The sequence below is a fragment of the Girardinichthys multiradiatus genome, chromosome 5 (assembly GCF_021462225.1).
Source record: "Girardinichthys multiradiatus isolate DD_20200921_A chromosome 5, DD_fGirMul_XY1, whole genome shotgun sequence".
Taxonomy (NCBI): Eukaryota; Metazoa; Chordata; class Actinopteri; order Cyprinodontiformes; family Goodeidae; genus Girardinichthys; species Girardinichthys multiradiatus.
In genome coordinates, this window is record NC_061798.1 from 1,006,283 (window position 1) to 1,028,033 (window position 21,751).

The 21,751-nt window shown below is 41.4% G+C and overlaps 1 protein-coding gene across 4 annotated transcripts in view; it reads right to left on the reverse strand.

Moving 5' to 3' along the window:
- The window catches only part of ero1b (endoplasmic reticulum oxidoreductase 1 beta), a 62,048-nt gene that overhangs the window by 34,040 nt on the left and 6,257 nt on the right, over nucleotides 1-21,751 (reverse strand). For all 4 annotated transcript variants that reach the window (XM_047366922.1, XM_047366921.1, XM_047366920.1 and 1 more), the window contains exons 2-6: nucleotides 21,612-21,731; nucleotides 12,866-12,949; nucleotides 12,661-12,702; nucleotides 8,858-8,940; nucleotides 6,107-6,180 (exon numbers count right to left, since the gene is read on the reverse strand). In XM_047366922.1, coding sequence (XP_047222878.1) covers nucleotides 6,107-6,180; nucleotides 8,858-8,940; nucleotides 12,661-12,702; nucleotides 12,866-12,949; nucleotides 21,612-21,731 — 403 coding nt within the window. The remainder of the gene's footprint in view (nucleotides 1-6,106; nucleotides 6,181-8,857; nucleotides 8,941-12,660; nucleotides 12,703-12,865; nucleotides 12,950-21,611; nucleotides 21,732-21,751) is intronic.

Genomic DNA, 21,751 nt, shown 5'->3' on the forward strand with positions numbered 1-21,751 from the left:
ATTATAAGATGTATTCTGTGAAGAATTGTTCACTCTGAGTAAACATGCAAGCCTTATGCTAATAGATTACATTAGAGAAACGTTCTTGGCATGAGGAATGATTAATGGGCTTGTTATTGTAGGAAATCTTGTGATATGCTGGCCCTGCCAGGTCAATTTGACCTGAGAGTTTGCATCCTGATAAGTGATGAAATTGTTATTGTAAAACTGTCACATATGCCAATTTGATGTTTTCCAGATATTTGGCTAAATGTGTATTCCCAGAAAAAGTAGAGAAAAGCAATGTTGAAGGTGCCAAGAAGGTTTACATAAATGAGTATGATGATGTCAATTGGTCAGGATGCAATACAATACAGGTCCTTCTCAAAATATTAGCATTTTGTGATAAAGTTCATTATTTTCCATAATGTAATGATGAAAATTTAACATTCATATATTTTAGATTCATTGCACACTAACTGAAATATTTCAGGTCTTTTATTGTCTTAATACGGATGAATTTCGCAAACAGCTCATGAAAACCCAAAATTCCTATCTCACAAAATTAGCATATCATTAAAAGGGTCTCTAAACGAGCTAAGAACCTAATCATCTGAATCAACGAGTTAACTCTAAACACCTGCAAAAGATTCCTGAGGCCTTTAAAACTCCCAGCCTGGTTCATCACTCAAAACCCCAATCATGGGTAAGACTGCCGACCTGACTGCTGTCCAGAAGGCCACTATTGACACCCTCAAGCAAGAGGGTAAGACACAGAAAGAAATTTCTGAACGAATAGGCTGTTCCCAGAGTGCTGTATCAAGGCACCTCAGTGGGAAGTCTGTTTGAACCAGAAACCACGGCAGAAGCGCCTTACCTGGGCTACAGAGAAGCACCACTGGACTGTTGCTCAGTGGTCCAAAGTACTTTTTTTGGATGAAAGCAAATTCTGCATGTCATTCGGAAATCAAGGTGCCAGAGTCTGGAGGAAGACTGGGGAGAAGGAAATGCCAAAATGCCAGAAGTCCAGTGTCAAGTACCCACAGTCAGTGATGGTCTGGGGTGCCGTTTCAGCTGCTGGTGTTGGTCCACTGTGTTTTATCAAGGGCAGGGTCAATACAGCTAGCTATCAGGAGATTTTGGAGCACTTCATGCTTCCATCTGCTGAAAAGCTTTATGGAGATGAAGATTTCATTTTTCAGCACGACCTGGCACCTGCTCACAGTGCCAAAACCACTGGTAAATGGTTTACTGACCATGGTATCACTGTGCTCAATTGGCCTGCCAGCTCTCCTGACCTGAACCCCATAGAGAATCTGTGGGATATTGTGAAGAGAACGTTGAGAGACTCAAGACCCAACACTCTGGATGAGCTAAAGGCCGCTATCGAAGCATCCTGGGCCTCCATAAGACCTCAGCAGTGCCACAGGCTGATTGCCTCCATGCCACGCCGCATTGAAGCAGTCATTTCTGCAAAAGGATTCCCGACCAAGTATTGAGTGCATAACTGTACATGATTATTTGAAGGTTGACGTTTTTTGTATTAAAAACACTTTTCTTTTATTGGTCGGATGAAATATGCAAATTTTGTGAGATAGGAATTTTGGGTTTTCATGAGCTGTATGCCAAAATCATCCGTATTAAGACAATAAAAGACCTGAAATATTTCAGTTAGTGTGCAATGAATCTAAAATATATGAATGTTAAATTTTCATCATGACATTATGGAAAATAATGAACTTTATCACAATATGCTAATATTTTGAGAAGGACCTGTATACACTAATGCTTTGTATTTGTATAAAAACCGCCCTGTAGGAACTGAGGGCAGCGAGACTTCTGGAATTTTTGATGAAGATGATTCTGTGCGCTTTTTGAAGAATAAAGTTCCTTCCCGTGAGGATTGTTTGAGAGAGATATTTCTGAGTTCTGTTTTAATTATTTTAGCTCAGTGATAAGACCGCCTGCTCCTAAAGGGTATTAGCACCTGGACCAGGGAGCATAGAATGTGAGTGAGTGTACGACATCCATTGTTGTGTGTCTTTACGTTGGGTGCGTGGGTGCGAGTGTTTTTATGTGTACGCATGAGGGGGGGAGTGACTGTGTGTGCCTGTTTTTGTGTCATGTTGGGTCTTCGGCTGCTCCCTCTCCTGGATCAGTTTAGGCCCCCCCATCAAATGTGGGGCCTATTTCCTCTCTGCCACACTCCCTACTGGTGGCTGGTGTCTCTGCCCACTGGTGTTTTTGTGGTTCTCGTTGGCCGGGACTGGGTGCTTTGGTGTGTGCTGGCTCACTTCCTGTGGCTGCTTGCTGATATCAGGTCTCGGTTGCGAAGTGATGTGTCCCGGGGTATTGGGTTTCTGGGTCCATGGCTGGATCTGCTCTGGCGCAGACGGCTGCTGGCGGGGCCTGTGGGCTCGTTGCTGCAGCTCCCTGGGGCTTCTGCACTGTGGCGGCTGTGTGATTCCACTGGGGCTCTCCTCAGCTCTTTTCTGGGGAGGTTACGGTCATCCCAGCAGTGATTCTCTTGGGGTTGCTGTGCTCTGGGGGGCCATGGGATGTCTGTGGCTCGGATCTCATTCCATGTCTGTCTCAGGTCCAGCGGGGCAGGTGTGTGGTTCCTCACACTTACTATTGCATATTTTTATGGAGAAACCTTGTATACACAAGCGTGCTCACACTTAAACCCACAGGTGATTAGATTCAGGTGTTAACAGATACACAGATGTTCTATACTGAACCGCAGTTACCACTAAATACACCTTGCATTCATTAGTACTGTGCACTTTTTGGTAACAATGCTGTCATTATAGATGTTTCTACAGGTGTAGAAGCAATATTCTAGGGTGTTACCTTGTATTCTCTTTATCCTTCTTTCTCTCCTCCATTCTTTTCTCCTCTCCTTTTTTTCCTTTTTGCCCCACCTTTCTCTCTCTTTCTTGGTTCTCATTTTTTCCTTTTCGTTTCTGTCTCCATACCCATTCTGTGTCCATACCCATTGAAACAAAGGAGTTTCTAAGAAAATTTATTTTATAAATATTAAGCAGAGCATTATAGCATTAGCCATAATTCTCCACTTGTGAAAGTAAATCTGTTGGGCTTCTACTCTGTTGGACAGAACATGGTAAAAAAAACACCTTTCTGTAGTTATCTGATGTGAGTTAACTGAAGACAATAAAATAAAAATAAGTGTGTTAATTGGTGTTTCGTAGTTATTGTAAATGAATCATGAGTTGTAAAGCAACAACTCTGGCCAGATGCAGGTTGGTAAAAAATTTAATGTAATATAATGTTTTAAACATTTCCTGCTTATGGATCCAGTGCAACTTATAAAAATGGAAGGAATTAATCAACTGTATAACACTGCTCATTATCTATTATTTATCAGTTGACAACAAAATAATGATTTATTAGCTTTTAAACGGGGTAATGCCATCTCCTGGAATTAAGCGGTATTACAGTTTTTTTCACAGTTTCTCTATACATTGATAGGCTGATTTAAATGAATGGTCCATGACAATGGAAAATGAACCTACGAGATTCCCTGGGATTCCTATTAACCGGGTAAAACAAGTTCTGAGGCTTTCGGTGGAAAAGGGGCTATGGAGTTTCTTTATGGTCAATTCAATGTGAAACTGAACATAAACTGCTCTGGGGCAGCTTACTTCAATGTGTGTTATGTTAATTTAGTCAGAAAGCTTTTAGGTGAAAGTAGCTAATTAAGACATTTATTGCCAAACTGAGTTTTCCAGCTAAAACCTTTTTGTCTAGGGCAGAAATGTTTTTGGACATTTTTGTTATTCACCCATATTTACACTTGAATCCTACTCATATAGTCTTGAAAACTGTGATTAAACAAAGAAAAGTAAAGCCTGTCAGACACATTGTCCAGAATAAAATACTCTCCTTGGATCCAACCACTGCCATCATGTTTACATGTAGCACAGCATAAAGATATGATTATTATCCATGCGGCACAACTTTCCAGTAGTTGACAAGACGTCATTCATATTTTAAGGGATTTGGTCTAGAGATTTGCAGGGACTTGGTTTTTCTGTGTTATGGAAATTTTTAGTGCCTTGCTTGATTTGCTCTTTGATACTCTACAGGACCTGACAAAAGTATTAGAACCCCTCAGTGTTGTTCCATTCTTCTCTTATTTAGTCTTAGAGTAATGGTTTCTCAGCCTTCTGCTTGCAGCTGTGTGAGATGATATGTATGCCACACTGTTAAGATTACAGGTCCTTCTCAAAATATTAGCATATTGTGATAAAGTTCATTATTTTCCATAATGTAATGATGAAAATTTAACATTCATATATTTTAGATTCATTGCACACTAACTGAAATATTTCAGGTCTTTTATTGTCTTAATACGGATGATTTTGGCATACAGCTCATGAAAACCCAAAATTCCTATCTCACAAAATTTGCATATCATTAAAAGGGTCTCTAAACGAGCTATGAACCTAATCATCTGAATCAACGAGTTATCTCTAAACACCTGCAAAAGATTCCTGAGGCCTTTAAAACTCCCAGCCTGGTTCATCACTCAAAACCCCAATCATGGGTAAGACTGCCGACCTGACTGCTGTCCAGAAGGCCACTATTGACACCCTCAAGCAAGAGGGTAAGACAGAAAGACATTTCTGAATGAATAGGCTGTTCCCAGAGTGCTGTATCAAGGCACCTCAGTGGGAAGTCTGTGGGAAGGAAAACGTGTGGCAGAAAACACTGCACAACGAGAAGAGGTGACCGGACCCTGAGGAAGATTGTGGAGAAGGGCCGATTCCAGACCTTGGGGGACCTGCGGAAGCAGTGGACTGAGTCTGGAGTAGAAACATCCAGAGCCACCGTGCACAGGCGTGTGCAGGAAATGGGCTACAGGTGCCGCATTCCCCAGGTCCAGCCACTTTTGAACCAGAAACAGAGGCAGAAGCGCCTGACCTGGGCTACAGAGAAGCAGCACTGGACTGTTGCTCAGTGGTCTAAAGTACTTTTTTCGGATGAAAGCAAATTCTGCATGTCATTCGGAAATCAAGGTGCCAGAGTCTGGAGGAAGACTGGGGAGAAGGAAATGCCAAAATGCCAGAAGTCCAGTGTCAAGTACCCACAGTCAGTGATGGTCTGGGGTGCCGTGTCAGCTGCTGTTGTTGGTCCACTGTGTTTTATCAAGGGCAGGGTCAATGCAGCTAGCTATCAGGAGATTTTAAAGCACTTCATGCTACCATCTGCTGAAAAGCTTTATGGAGATTAAGATTTCATTTTTCAGCACGACCTGGCACCTGCTCACAGTGCCAAAACCACTGGTAAATGGTTTACTGACCATGGTATCACTGTGCTCAATTGGCCTGCCAACTCTCCTGACCTGAACCCCATAGAGAATTTGTGGGATATTGTGAAGAGAACATTGAGAGACTCAAGACCCAACACTCTGGATGAGCTAAAGGCCGCTATCGAAGCATCCTGGGCCTCCATAAGACCTCAGCAGTGCCACAGGTTGATTGCCTCCATGCCACGCCGCATTGAAGCAGTCATTTCTGCAAAAGGATTCCCGACCAAGTATTGAGTGCATAACTGTACGTGATTATTTGAAGGTTGACGTTTTTTGTATTAAAAACACTTTTCTTTTATTGTCGGATGAAATATGCTAATTTTGTGAGATAGGAATTTTGGGTTTTCATGAGCTGTATGCCACAATCATCCGTATTAAGACAATAAAAGACCTGAAATATTTCAGTTAGTGTGCAATGAATCTAAAATATATGAATGTTAAATTTTCATCATTACATTATGGAAAATAATTAACTTTATCACAATATGCTAATATTTTGAGAAGGACCTGTATGTCTAGGACAACAAGTCTCATGAGAGTCACCTTGAAAACTGTTGTAGCTTATAGGAGAACTTTTGCTTTGTGTAGGCAGAACGATATAGCAGCACTACTGAGCACATCTCCAATGCTGTAAAATCCTTCTCTCTTGCAAGATTAAAATAAAGCTGATTCTGAGTGACAATCATCGGTCTCTGTCTTGGTAAAAACAAATTTTTCTACAACAGTGTTTAACAGTAAAGTTAGTTCTGATGTTATAGCTGAATTACTTATTTGAGAATAAGAGGACCTTACCATCTAGCTCACAGAAGTGATCCTGAGCGTCATCGTGCCTTGCCCAATCAGCGAATGCCTCTTTGCTCTGGTTACTGTAACAAAGAATAATTTAAGTAGAATAGAGGAATATGTAGATGAAGACACCAAATTAATGCATCATTCATTAAGATCCCGAATACACAAAATGTCAGGCTGAAATGAATGAGGCTTGGATGAGCAGAACTTCATCGTTAAGGTCAGAGCTAAAACATCAACAGGTTAAGACAAGTCAAAGAATTTCTTAAATATCACCACTACTAAAAAAGGTGGGTAACAAATCTTGATGTTTGGCCACTGTACAATCTGAAAACTCTGAACATCAGGAAGATTTGATGAGATGTTTGTAAGAGTCAGCTAAAACACCACTTGGTATATTTTCAAGCTTGTTGAGGCCATTTACCTGACCTCCTCTGAATAGGCCCCTGTATGTGACCATTAGTTAATGATTTTACTGTGTTTTTGATGTGATGCAATTTGTTTCTTCTTCTGTTACTGGTGTGTAAAAGGTGAGGACCAGATCTGAGCACACTCAGAATGACATGGGCAGTTTGTATGCAAATTCAGACACTGGGAAAACTGTAAACGTTGAAATAGTCCCAACCCCTCCACGTTTTAAATAATTTTGAATCTTTTTTTAACCAAGTTTTTCTTTCTTTCTTATCTACTGTTATCTTAAATATATTTCACAAAATAATCTGACTGTCATGTTTTTATTGTTAACAGAATAGGAAAACAAAGCTTTCAATAAAACACTAAAAAACAACATAAATTTTGCCACTATTTAAATATTCATCGGCAGAAAGTACTTGCAGATTAAATTACTGGACAGTGTTTTTATTCCTGGCAAGAAATGGAGTTGCTCTAAATGTTTGGTAGGAACATGTCACTCTTTGTCTGTTTATTTGTGCTTTTTGTATGCAGAACAAGTTGCAGCTCCACTTTTGTTTTACATTGAGGGATGTGATTTTCTTCAGCTAGCTTAATTAAAATGAAGCAAAACTGCCTAATAATATTACTGTATATGTTAGTTGCTTTGCAACTATAAAAAGGTGTATTGAAACCTCCATTTTTATAAATTCATAATCTTAACTAAATAATTAATGTTGAACACATCAATCTGGTCTGTCTGCTGCAGCTACATATTTTTCTTGTACTGTTTAGCAATAGGTCAATCATTTACCCCTTTTACATGGGCTCTACTTTTGTTGGCTCCACTCCACTCAGCCTATTTTGTGACGGTTTCCATTACTGCCATTTTTGGCCCAGTACTGGCTTTTTCAGAAATGTGAACAGACAGCCGTTCCCTGATTGTTCACAGGCATGGCCAGCTGTTTAAGTCCTTGAGTAGAAAAACAACTGTCATTTTCCAAACTTGCTTCACTTCAGGCAAGCCATGGAATACTCACAAGCAACCATTAACTCTTGTACAGGCTTTTCTGTGCATAATAGAAGACTGCAATATTTAGCAGCAGCTTGTTGGCATATCAGAACAATGACGACACACGTTTTAGTCGCATAGTTGCGAAGCAAAGCACATGACACCTGACAGCCATCAGTGAGTCAATGGAACAACAGAAGGTTTCGTACTGAGTAGAGCAAGGTTGAGCTGAGTGGAGCTGTGTGCAGTGCTGGAACTGTAAATGGAAAGAGGCATTACTTCAATCTTTCCAACCATTTTCTGCTCTCTGTATAACTCGGGGCGGGGTTCAGCCTTGAGGAACAGACAATTTTTTTTTTTTTTTTATAAAACCTTTACTTGTTAGAATCCTATGTATTAAACAAAGATGTTCTTCTACCAGTCAGAATTTTATTGAACAGTTGATATAAGAAAGTTGTATTTGTAAGTGAATTTTTCCTTGGGATGATTTCATAACTCCTTTCTGGAGCTGACTGAACCCACTGCAGTTATATCGCAAACAATTACTCAAGCAACTGCAGTGCTACACATTTAAGCTGTCAGTCTGTCCAAGGGCAGCTGTGGCTACAATGGTAGCCACTGTCAGTGTGTGAATGTGTGTATGAAAGAGTGGATGACTGATTGTACTGTAAAGCGCTTTTGGGTCTCTGGGGACTTGATAAAGTGCTGTACAAGTGCAGGTCATTTACCACATAAAGCTGTTAAACAGTTCAGAATGTGCATAGGTCAGCAAGATTGTTTTTTAGAGCTGCTGGTATAGATTTTTTCTGTATTCTTTTGTTATATTTTGGCCTGATTCTTAAGTAGCAAAGTAGAAGGGCAATGTGTATGTGTGTGTGGTGGGGCCCATTATGTTACACTAATAATCATAATAGTAATAATTTCTACTGTAATTGTATGCGAGTCTAATCAATGTTCAAAGATTCCCCACCCCAGTTAATAGCCACTAATACATTTATCTCAATGTTTTAAACATTTTCAGTTAGAGTTGTTTTGATTTTGTAAAATAAATAATTTCTAAAATAAATAGTTTCTATATTTCTAATTTCCCCTTTCTATAAATTGACTGCCACCTATCTGTCTACTAAAGGTAAGGGAGGTGTTACTGTTAATAATTTCACAGCACTTCACTTCAAAAGGTTGTTGTGCAGTATTAGGGTGTGGCACTTGTGACAGGTCCAAGGAGATTCAGGTACATGTTTAACCGGCCTTTAACATCATTTGCATTTTGAAAATCAGCTGTTGCTGCTGAGAGGGTAAGGACTATCTACAGCCAACAGACAGAAGAGGCAGGACAAGGTCTGTGGTCTGACCTTAGGGTGCTGTTGATGGCGCCTAGCTTGTTGGCCTGCTCACACTCAGCCTCGTCCGACATCGTATTGGCTGCCTGGGAGTACTGAACACAAAGAGGAAGGTACCATATATTAGCGTCTGATGATAAAGAGTACAAAGACTTCCAGTTATCATTATCTGTTTTAACAGGTAAATAATTTTAATTACACCTTAAAATGTGTTAGGGTTTTTTCTTTAGCTGTTGTTCGAGCAAAACAGCTAAATGACAAGCCTTTAAGACTGGAAACTGAATAGCTTATGTAAAGGATTTTAATCTTCTTTTTCAGTAGATTAAAGACAGCAAAAATTTAAAGAAGGAAATGCAGGGTTTTTCAAAAATATTCTGTAGTACTAAATTGTTTTCCAAATCTTTGTTAACAAATATATCAAGGTGTACAAAGCCACTGTATGTAGAGACACAGTTTTCAATTCAATTCAAATTCAAAAATACTTTATTAATCCCAAAGGGAAATTAAATGTTGCTATAGCTCATATTATGAAGGTTTCTTCAAAGAGCTGTTGTAGATGCTGATGGCTGTGGGCAGGAAGGATCTCCTGTAGCGCTCCGTCTTACAGCAGATCTGAAGAAGCCTCTGACTGAAGACACTCTGTTGTTGTAAGACAGTCTCATGAAGAGGATGCTCAGGGTTCTCCATAATGTTCTTCATTTTATGAAGAATCCGTCTTTCCACAATGATCTCCAGAGGTTCCAGAGGAGTCCCCAGAACAGAGCGAGCCTTCTTTATCAGCTTGAGCTTTTTTAAGTCCCTGGCTCTGATGCTGCTACCCCAGCAGATGATGGCAGAAGAGATCACACTTTCCACAACAGACTTATACAAGATATGTAGCATCTTGCTGCAAACACCAAAGGACCTAAGCTTCCTCAAGAAGTACAGTGTGCTCTGTCCCTTCTTGTAGATGGCTTCACAGTTGCATCTCCACTCTAGTCTATTGTCCAGGTGAACACCGAGGTATTTATACTCCTCCACCACCTCCACTTGTTCTCCCATGATGGAAATAGTTTTTGACTTATTCCTGTTTCTCTTAAAATCTACAATCATCTCCTTTGTTTTGGTCACGTTCAAAATGAGATGATTGTTTCCACACCATGCCACAAAGCGGTCCACCACCGTCCTGTACTCAGCTTCTTGTCCATCTCTGATCCACCCCACAACTGCAGAATCATCCGAGTATTTCTGCAGATGACAGGAGTCTGTCTTGTACTGGAAGTCTGAGGTGTACAGAGTGAAAAGGAATGGTGAGAGTACAGTGCCCTGTGGTGCTCCTGTGCTGCTGACTACCTGGTTAGACTCACAACCCTTCAGTCTCACAAACTGTGGTCTGTTTGTCAGGTAGTCTTTGATCCAGGAGATTGTTGAGGCCTCCACCTGAGTCTTCTGGAGTTTCTGACAAAGCAAATCAGGTTGGATTGTATTAAATGCACTGGAGAAATCAAAGAACATGATCCTCACAGTGCTACTGGCTTTGTCCAGATGACAGTGGGTTTGTTGAAGCAGGTGTATGATGGCATCTTCAACTCCAACTCCACAGCAATAAGCAAACTGAAAGGGGTCCTGATGGTTTACTGTTTGCTTACTCAGGTGGGCCAACAGGAGTCTCTCTAGGACCTTCATGATGTGGGATGTCAGGGCAACAGGTCTATAGTCATTGAGGACTGATGGGTGAGTTTTCTTTGGTACCGGAACAAGACAGGAGGTCTTCCACAACACCGGAACCTTCTTCTGGGCCAGGCTAAGGTTGAAGAGGTGCTGCAGAATCCCACAGAGTTGCTCTGCACAGGCCTTCAGGACTCTAGGGCTGACATGATCTGGACCTGCAGCCTTATTCCGATTCAGTCTCTCCAGTTGTCTCTTCACCTGACTTCTTGAGACACACAAGTGGAATGGGGAAGCAAAGGAAGTATCAGCATTTTCTGATATGGTTGAAGGCAAACATGTAGAAGCAGAAGGGTCTAGGGCTGATGTGGAAGATAAAAAATGTGAGGTGTTACTGGACAGCTGTGGGTCTTGTGGGTCAAAGGAAGGTGGAATGTCTGTTTGGCTGTGAGCAGGAGAGGAGGATGCGAAGCTTGTTTCTGAACTGAACCTATTGAAGAATGTGTTCAGTTCATTGGCTCTGTCCAATGGAGGATTGGTCTGATCATCCTTCTGCTTGAAGCCTGTGATCTTCTTCATCCCTGTCCACACATCTCTGATATTGTTTTGCTGGAGCTTGCTCTCCAGCTTCTTTCTGTACACCTCCTTGCTGTCTCTTATCTTGACTTTAAGTTGCTTCTGTATTCTCCTCAATAATTCTCTGTCTCCCTCTCTGAAGGCTCTTTTTTTCTTGTTAAGCTGGTCCTCCAGGTCACTGGTGATCCAAGGTTTGTTATTGGGGAAGCATCTCACGGTTCTGGTGGGGATGATGTTATCCACACAGAAGTTTATATAGGCGGTTACACACTCAGTCATGGCATTGATGTCCTCTCCATGTGGCTGGCACAGTGCGTCCCAGTCTGTAGCCTCAAAGCAACCTTGCAGAGCTTCTTCAGCTTCCTGTGACCATTTTCTCACAGTCCTCTTTATTACAGGTTGCCTCTGAACAAGGGGCTTATATTTCGAGCAGAGAAGAACAAGATTGTGATCTGATTTGCCTAGAGGAGGTCTTGCTGTAGAGATATATGAGTCCTTGACATTTGCATAAAACAAATCCAATGTTTTATTTTCTCTGGTAGAGCAGCTGACAAACTGTTGAAACGTTGGAAGTGTAGCAGAGAGTGAAGCATGGTTAAAATCACCAGAAATTTCCACAAAAGCATTGGGGTTTTGTGTCTGTAGCTTAGCAACAACTGAGCTGATGGCATCACATGCAGTGTCGGCAACAGCGGAAGGTGGAACGTAAACTGTTGCCAAAATAACACTGGTGAACTCTCTGGGTAAATAATATGGACGAAAACTTACTGCCAACAGTTCAATATCTGAACTGCAGAGATGACACTTCACAGTAACATGTCCTGGATTACACCATCTGTTGTTCACAAGTATTGCCAGTCCACCTCCTTTACATTTGCCGCTCCTCTTTAAATCTCTGTCTGCTTGTATGGTTAAAAAGCCCGGCAGAGAGACACTGGAGTCGGGGATATGATCCTGCAGCCATGTCTCAGTAAAACACATGATACTGCATGCCCGGTACTCTGGCTGGGTCCTTTGTAGGGCTTGGAGTTCATCCAACTTGTTTCCCAACGATCTCACATTGCCCATCATAATCGACGGAAGAGATGGTTTGAACTTCTTCCTTCTCTCTCTCCTCTTAACTCCTGCTCTGCATCCACGGCGTCTCCTTTTCAACTCATCAGGGATTTGGGGTTGTAGCTGAAGTATTATTTGAGCTTTTGAGATATTAATCAGCTGCTCCCGGTTGTAAGAAACAACCCAATTGCCATGGCAATGCATCATAACAAATGTCCAAAAATAGAAAGTATTAAGAAAAATCCTCCAAGCTGCACAGCATCCGACACTGGAGTGGACAGTCATCCAAAAAAAATCAACTGTATCCACCACAAGAGGAATAGTTCCCAAAAAAGAATAAATCAGAATCAAAAGTAACAGAGCTACTCCAACCTGCTGCCACCTTGAGCAGCGCAATTCTAGAAAGTCATCCTCCAAATTATAAAACAAACATTTATTATAGTAAAGCTGAACTCATTGAAATATGCAATCTACAATGATTTGTGAGAGCTCTCTTCAAAGCCCATCAGTAATTGTTTTGTGGATTTCTTTCTTACCTTATTGTAATTTCCAGACTTAATGCCAACAGGGACCTTACTCTGCAAAACAAACATCAACAAAGTCAGGATCATAAATACATTTCAGAAGATTAATTTGAAACTGAATGTAATGAAAATATATAGAACAAAATATTGTTATACAATTTCCTATTAAGTAAAACGTCTGATTGAATCTGTAATGCAAGTTTGGGTGAACTCTGACCTCAGGGCAGGGCTCCACATGGCAGTCTTTGATGGAGCAGTGTCCATCATCAGGCCAGAAAGGACATGGACGTTTCAGGTTCACCTGGGAAAAAACATGTTCAAATTAATTCACTGCATCCTAGCTCTCATATTTTAAACACTAACAATTTCTTGATGGTACCAGCTTACTTATAATCACAATGGCTTTCCAGCTAGATTTCAAGACTCATTTAGATCAACAAGTACTCCATGCTTCTGAAAACATGTATAAAAAATAAAGTAAAAAACACGACTTCCAGTGATGCAAGCACCTGAGTAGTCACGCTGCGCCTGAGCTCTGGCACAGTAATCTTGTAATATAAAGATTTTTAACACTTTGCAGCACTCAGCCCTATAAAAGCGGAGTGGTTACTCCGGGTGATGTCCCTGGACCGATTCCTAAGCAAATTCGTGGGTAAAATGCCTTCTAAGCAACTTCCAAAGAAGAAAGATACGCTGTCAGCCTCCTTTCGAAAAGACAATGCTAGTACTAGCATGGCTCTGGATCCAGGTTTGACCAAGGCTTTAGAAGCAATGACAGGGAATGTTGTTTCTACGATGGATGAAAAACTAGAGAAGATGCTGCCCAATATGACTATGAATATCTCTCAGAGTTTATAAGAAGTTACTGATCGTGTTACTAAGGCTAAACAGAGAAAATTGGTGGTGGAAGATGCCTCTTCTGAGGCGGACCAACGCTTACTAGCTTTGGAAAAAAACAAAGAAGGAACTATCCGAGCGTCTTCAAGACTATGAGAAATGAGGTCGACGTAAAAACTTGAGCATTATTGGCCTCCAAGAGAAGCTGGAGGGGACAAACCCAACTAAGTTCATGGAATCCTGGATTCCCAAGCTCCTACAGCTGTATACTAAAGTGGGCTGTCTTAAGCTGGAGAGGGCACTAATGGCTCCTAGGCCCCCAGACTTTAGGGTTCCCATGCGCAATGATGGTGAAGTTCCACAACTTCAGCGACCGGCAAAGGGCGATAGAGGCGGCCAGACGACTCAAAGATGTCCGGCAGGATGAAGTGAGGATTTACTTCTTCTCGGACTTTGCGGCTGCTACACAAAAAAGGCGAAGGGAATTTAATCAGGTTCGGAAGTAGCTCGAGAGCATCGAGGGAGCTCGCTATGCCATGATCTAACCCTGCTTCTCTCAGGGTCATGGTGAATGACACAGTCAAAACTTTTCATACTTCAGAAGAGTCTGGTGCATTTGTTGACTCTCTGTAGCTATGCTTGGATGCGCAGATGAGGTGGGCTATTTTCTCTTTTGTTTACCGGGCGTCTCACCAGGAGGTTTTATTAGTTAAGTTTCGCCCTGATTGCCTACGTGTTCCCATACAATTCTTAATGTTTATGTGGCACCATCTCACCCCAGTGATTTCATCACAAAGGCTTTCAAGGACTTTGCTAAGCTTGAAACTGAATGATTCAGTTCAGTTAAATTCAATTCTAATTCAAAAATACTTTATTAATCCCAAAGGGAAATTAAATGTTGTTGTAGCTCATTATGCAGGTTTCTACAAAGAGCCGTTGTAGATGCTGATGGCTGTGGGCAGGAAGGATCTCCTGTAGCGGTCTGTCTTACAGCACATCTAAAGAAGCCTCTGACTGAAGACACTCTGTTGTTGTAGGATAGTCTCATTAAGAGGATGCTCAGGGTTCTCCATAATGTTCATTTTATGAAGAATCCTTCTTTGCACAATGATCTCCAGAGGTTCCAGAGGAGTCCCCAGAACAGAGCCAGCCTTCTTTATCAGCTTGTTGAGCTTTTTTTATCGAGTATTGATGTATTGTGGGTGGGGATTTCAACTGGCATCTGAATATGCTAACTGACAAAGTGCCTACAGATCCTCGGGCCCAAGAGCCAGGGCATTAATAGACTCTTGTAAAGAGTCTGGGTTCATTGATGTGTGGAGGACTATACATTTTTTTACACTGCATATAAGAATGCTTCGAAAATAAATGATCTTTTCATCCCTAAGTTAATACTTTCCTCTTTTGTATCTTGTGAAACAGGTACCATCTCTATCTCTGATCATAGCCCAGTATTCTTATGGTTGATTATTTCCGAGATACAGTGCTCAATTAATTCCTGGAGGTTCAGTCCACACTTACTTAGTGATCCCCAATTTGTTTGTATTTTAAATCATAATTTAACACATTTTACAAAGTAAATAAAACCCAGATATAACCACATCAATATTATGGGAAACCTGTAAGGTTTATTGTTACGGCCCCAGGCCCTGTGTTTTCTTTAGTCTCATCTAAAGTGCTTCTCCACATGAGACGTTTCCTGCTCCAGGTGCTGATTGGCTGCCTCCCTCTGCTGGTGGATTTCCTTTGAGGACTTTAAAGGATTACCTGTCCAAAGATGATTGCTGGAGCACACCTTGGACAGCACCACCCTCTCCCCTGCAGCTGCCAATGAGGGAAAGCCAGGCCACACGAGGGAGCTACTAAAAGCCACCTCAATCTTCCAATCAGGGCTGCTGTGCTTGAGGTGCAGTATGCCACTGGGTTTTTTGACTGGATTGTCTTTGTTGGGGACTGTACAGGTCCTTCTCAAAATATTAGCATATTGTGATAAAGTTCATTATTTTCCATAATGTCATGATGAAAATTTAACATTCATATATTTTAGATTCATTGCACACTAACTGAAATATTTCAGGTCTTTTATTGTCTTAATACGGATGATTTTGGCATACAGCTTATGAAAACCCAAAATTCCTATCTCACAAAATTAGCATATCATTAAAAGAGTCTCTAAACGAGCTATGAACCTAATCATCTGAATCAACGAGTTAACTCTAAACACCTGCAAAAGATTCCTGAGGACTTTAAAACTCCCAGCCTGGTTCATCACTCAAAACCCCAATCATGGGTAAGACTGGCGACCTGACTGCTGTCCAGAAGGCCACTATTGACACCCTCAAGCAAGAGGGTAAGACACAGAAAGAAATTTCTGAACGAATAGGCTGTTCCCAGAGTGCTGTATCAAGGCACCTCAGTGGGAAGTCTGTGGGAAGGAAAAAGTGTGGCAGAAAACGCTGCACAACGAGAAGAGGTGACCGGACCCTGAGGAAGATTGTGGAGAAGGGCCGATTCCAGACCTTAGGGGACCTGCGGAAGCAGTGGACTGAGTCTGGAGTAGAAACATCCAGAGCCACCATGCACAGGCGGGTGCAGGAAATGGGCTACAGGTGCTGCATTCCCCAGGTCAAGCCACTTTTGAACCAGAAACAGCGGCAGAAGCACCTGACCTGGGCTACAGAGAAGCAGCACTGGACTGTTGCTCAGTGATCCAAAGTACTTTTTTCAGATGAAAGCAAATTCTGCATGTCATTCAGAAATCAAGGTGCCAGAGTCTGGAGGAAGACTGGGGAGAAGGAAATGCCAAAATGCCAGAAGTCCAGTGTCAAGTACCCACAGTCAGTGATGGTCTGGGGTGCCGTGTCAGCTGCTGGTGTTGGTCCACTGTGTTTTATCAAGGGCAGGGTCAATGCAGCTAGCTATCAGGAGATTTTGGAGCACTTCATGCTTCCATCTGTGAAAAGCTTTATGGAGATGAAGATTTCATTTTTCAGCACGACCTGGCACCTGCTCACAGTGCCAAAACCACTGGTAAATGGTTTACTGACCATGGTATCACTGTGCTCAATTGGCCTACCAACTCTCCTGACCTGAACCCCATAGAGAATCTGTGGGATATTGTGAAGAGAACGTTGAGAGACTCAAGACCCAACACTCTGGATGAGCTAAAGGCCGCTATCGAAGCATCCTGGGCCTCCATAAGACCTCAGCCGTGCCAAAGGCTGATTGCCTCCATGCCACGCCGCATTGAAGCAGTCATTTCTGCAAAAGGATTCCCGACCAAGTATTGAGTGCATAACTGTACATGATTATTTGAATGTTGACGTTTTTTGTATTAAAAACACTTTTCTTTTATTGGTCGGATGAAATATGCTAATTTTGTGAGATAGGAATTTTGGGTTTTCATGAGCTGTATGCCAAAATCATCCATATTAAGACAATAAAAGACCTGAAATATTTCAGTTAGTGTGCAATGAATCTAAAATATATGAATGTTAAATTTTCATCATGACATTATGGAAAATAATGAACTTTATCACAATATGCTAATATTTTGAGAAGGACCTGTATTGGTTGTGGCTGTTTAGAAACCCTTGGTAGCTAAGACTACAACTTTGAAATGTCTTTGTTGGGGACTATATTGGTTATGGCTGTTTAGAAACCCTTGGTAGCTAAGACTACAACTTTGAAATGTCTTTGTTGGGGACTATATTGGTTATGGCTGTTTAGAAACCCTTGGTAGCTAAGACTACAACTTTGAAATGTCTTTGTTGGGGACTATATTGGTTATGGCTGTTTAGAAACCCTTGGTAGCTAAGACTACAACTTTAAAATATCTTTGTTGGGGACTATATTGGTTATGGCTGTTTAGAAACCCTTGGTAGCTAAGACTACAACTTTGAAATGTCTTTGTTGGGGACTGTATTGGTTATGGCTGTTTAGAAACCCTTGGTAGCTAAGACTACAACTTTGAAATGTCTTTGTTGGGGACTGTATTGGTTATGGCTGTTTAGAAACCCTTGGTAGTCAAGAATACAACTTTGAGAAACCCTATTTCTGCTTTAAGTCAGTAGGTTTGGGTTAATCAATTTAGTTATAATAGATTTAGTGTTTTATTTTATTTGGGCTTTTCTATTTGGGGTTTTGCCCTGGTGACTTTTCTTAGTCTATTTCTTTATTTTCTTTTTTTTGTGTACAACAGTTTTGCAGTGTTCAGCTCATTTGTGGAGGAAATCCTCTTACCTTTGTTGTATTTGTTTCTGGTGCTTTGCTCTGGAATTGTAAAAATAAACTGTAACTTACTTTTTTTCACAACATTTTTGGGTCTTGTAGTTTATGCTGCGTCCTTCACGAGCCAGGACGTAACATTTATGCTACAGGCCTTATCATCTCCTATGTCAGAAGTAAGAAATGTAACTCCTTGGAATCCCAAAGGAAACTAGAGGGCATACTTGTTGATTTGGAGAAGACATGCCAATGTTCCTTCTGATGATAATATGAAAGCAATGCAAGAGCTTCTCTAGGTGCTCTGCTTACTCATAAAAGTGAGTAGAGTATTAGACTTGCTAAACAGAAATTGTATGAGTATGGTAATAAATCAAAAACTACATTGTGAGACTGGTGAATAGGAGGACTGACTCTCAATATAAGCATATGCAAGAACAGGAGGGAATGTAGCAAATAAATGAATATATTAGAAAGTCATGTACATAAATAAAAGTATATAGGGCAATATGAATAGCGCAAGTATCTGTAGCAGCTGGATGAATTGTAACTGAGTTCACAGTGACCATGTAAAGTGACTAGTGTATGTATGGGATTATTGGGAATTTATCAGTCTCATGATGTGGGGAATGAAACTTATTTTTATATTTGCTGCGTTTTTTTTCTGACTTTTTAGTTCTCAGTCATACGAATTCTATGTACAGTGTATCCTTCTTCTTATGTGTATTTTGTAGGGTAAAACTAAGAATAGAATGCAAAGCAGACTAGAACATGCTTATTTTTGTTTAATGCTGAAATGTTTTTTGACATTTATTTTGACTATGTCTAATGTGAGGTTTCCAGTTGAGTTTATCATTAAGAATGACAGAAAAATTTATTTTCATCCACTCTTAACATTCACCCTTGTAGAGTGATATCCATGTTTGATGCGCAATTATTAAACATTATTTTTGTTTTGTTCAGATTTAGGGACAGCTTCTTTTCATTAAATCACATTTTTAGTTCACATACAATTTACATTTACATACAATATAAAGGATTCCTTGAGGAATCCCACAACCTAAGGCTGAGTGCCCAGCCTTCATGGGGATTGGGAGGAATGTCCTCCCCGATCTGAACCAGAGTGGTGTTTCATTATTTGACTTCTATGCCAGTCACGGATTGTTCATGAATACCATGTTCAAGCACAAGGGTGCTGACCTCAGGCACCCTTATGGTGCCTAGTGCATCAGTGTACTTGGCACCCCGACACCCTAGGTTGGAGGTCGGTGATCAACTTTGTAGTAGTGTCTTCGGACCTTAGGCCACATATCTTGGACACTTGGGTGAAGAGAGGGGCTGAGCTGTCCACCGATCACCGCCTGGTGGTGCGTTGAATCCGCTGGAAAAGGAGGAAGCCAGACAGACTTGGCAGGCCCAATCGTATAGAGATTAGGGGTGCCGGTAATGTCTACTGGAGCCCTCAGCCAGGGATGTATTCAACTACCACATTTGAGAAAGCTTTGACTTTTGAGGTTCCGGAGGAGGTTGGAGACATAGAGTCTTAGTGGACAATGTTCTCCGCCTATATTGTCGATGCTGCCGCCCCTAGCTGCGGCCATAAGGTCTGCGGCGGCAATCCGCGAACCCGGTGGTGGTCAAGCTGAAGAAGGAGTCCTATTGGCTGTGATTGGCTTGTGGGTCTCCTGAGGCGGCTGACGTGTCCAACGGCCCGGGCTGTGGGAGGCTTTGGGGGTGAATGAGATCCACCCTGAGTACCTCAAGTATCTGGATGTTGTGAGGCTGTTGTGACTGACATGCCTGGCGGTCAGGAAGAGTGCCTCTGGAATGAAAAACCAAGGGGGACCGAAGGGTGTGTTCCAACTACAGGGGGATCACGCTCCTCAGCCTCCCTGGTAAAGGCCTTTGCCAGGGTGTTGGAGAGGAAAGTTCGGCTGACAGTCAAACCTCAGCTTCAGGAGTAGCAGTGTTGTTTTCGTCCCGGCAGTGGAACACTGGACCAGCTCTACACCTTCTACAGGGTGCTTAAGGGTTCATGGGAGTTTGCCCACCCGGTCCACATGGGTTTTTTGATTTGGAAAAGGCATTTGACTGTGCCCTGTGGGGGACGCTCCAGGAGTATGGAGTCGAGGGCCCTATATTAGGTGCCATTTGGTCTATGTAAAAGCAGAACAGGAATTTGTGGACTCCAGAGCAGGGTGTGAAGCGGCTGGAATGAGGATCAGCTCCTCCTTGTCAGCCGCCATGGTTCTTAACCAAAAAAGGGTGGCCTGCCCTCTTCATGTTGGAGGGTAGCTCCTGCCTCAAGTGGAGGAGTTTCAAGTATTTCGGGGTCTTGTTCACGAGTGCGTGGAGAATGGTGAGGGAGATTGACAGTCGGGTCGTGCGGCCGCCGCAGTAATGAGGACGCTGTGCTGGACCGTTTTGGTGAAGAGAGACCTGAGCCGAAAAGCGAAGCTCTGGATTTACCGGTCGGTCTACGTTCCTACCTTCATCTATGGGCATGAACTATGGGTCATGACCGAAAGAACGAGATCCTGGATACAAGCAGCTGATATGAGCCTCCTCCACAGGGTGGCTGGGCACTCCCTAAGAGATAGGGTAAGGAACTTGGCCATCTGGGAGGAGCTCGGAGTAGGGCCGCTGCAGCTCCACATTGAGAGGAGTCAGTTGAGGTGGCTCGGGCATCTATACTGGATGCCTTCTGGACGCCTCCCCTGGAAGGTGGTCCAGGACTCCTCCCGGTGGGACTCTACCAAGTCAGCTGCCCCTGCGTCCAGGATAAAATGGACGGTATTCTAATTTACTCATACCGTTTTTATACTATTCAGAATATTCCATTTCTTTGATATTGTGCTTATTGCTATTTCTTATTTTTGCATAATATTCCTATTTACCCTACCCTAAAATATTTCATAACTTATTTCTATATCTTTTTTTATTTAGTTTCCACTTCTTTAGTTCTTGGCTTTATGTAAATTCTACAAAGTGCATTTTCTTTTTGCAGGCATTTTTTAGTCCTCTTGTCATCCACATAGAGCTATTATACGTATTCTTTTTGGTATGAACGTTTATAGAACAACGTTTATTGTATATTTCTATAAATATTTATAGAAATGATATTTCTTTTTATTATTACCAACCTACTGACTCATCCAGTTCTGTGCCATTAAATCTGTTTTTATTGCATTATTTACTCCTCAGATTTTACTCTCTTACACATTATCTGCTTTTGTGATTTACTAGTCCTGTCATTTCTGTTATATATTACAACACCTGGCAGATGGTCACTGATATCATTAATTAATATTCCAATTACAGAATTATTTTAAATATAGTAAAAACATCATCAATTAGCATCCCAAAATGGGATGTTAATCTGGTGGGTCTGGTGATTTCTGGAAGAAAGAGTGTGCATTATGTTGATCAAATTATTTGTGTTATTTGTTAACATTCCACTCAACTTTAGTGGTCTTTTGATTGCCCCTTTCTCAGCTTTTCTGGAATGTGTTGCAAGCATCAAATAAAAAATAAGTAAATATTTCCAAAAAACAATAAAGTTTATCAATTTGAACATTTAATACCTTGTCTTTGCAGTGTATTCAACTGCATCACGTTGAATGGTTGAACGGTATTTGCAAATAATTGTATTCTGTTTAATTTACATTTTTCACAATGTCACAACTTCACTGGAATTGGGTTTGTATCTCTTTTTTATTGGGTGAGTTTTATTTTTATTTACAGAATTTTGGTGCCTCCCATGTTGTTTTTAAATTGAGCCTCACAAGTGAATAAGCAAAGGCTCTGGGAACTCGACACACAACTTCATTAATGTGGCCCATTTACTCATATATATATTTATTTACACCTGATTTATAACACACTAGTGTGGCAGGTCTTACCCTGTAGTATCTGAAGTAATCTCTCTCTGCCAGTTTCTTGATGTGAGGATAAATCTTGAAGTTGTTGAAAACATCAATGCTTTCAACATCACAGAAGCAGTCATCAAGAACTCCAGTGAGCTAAAGCAGAGCACAAATAC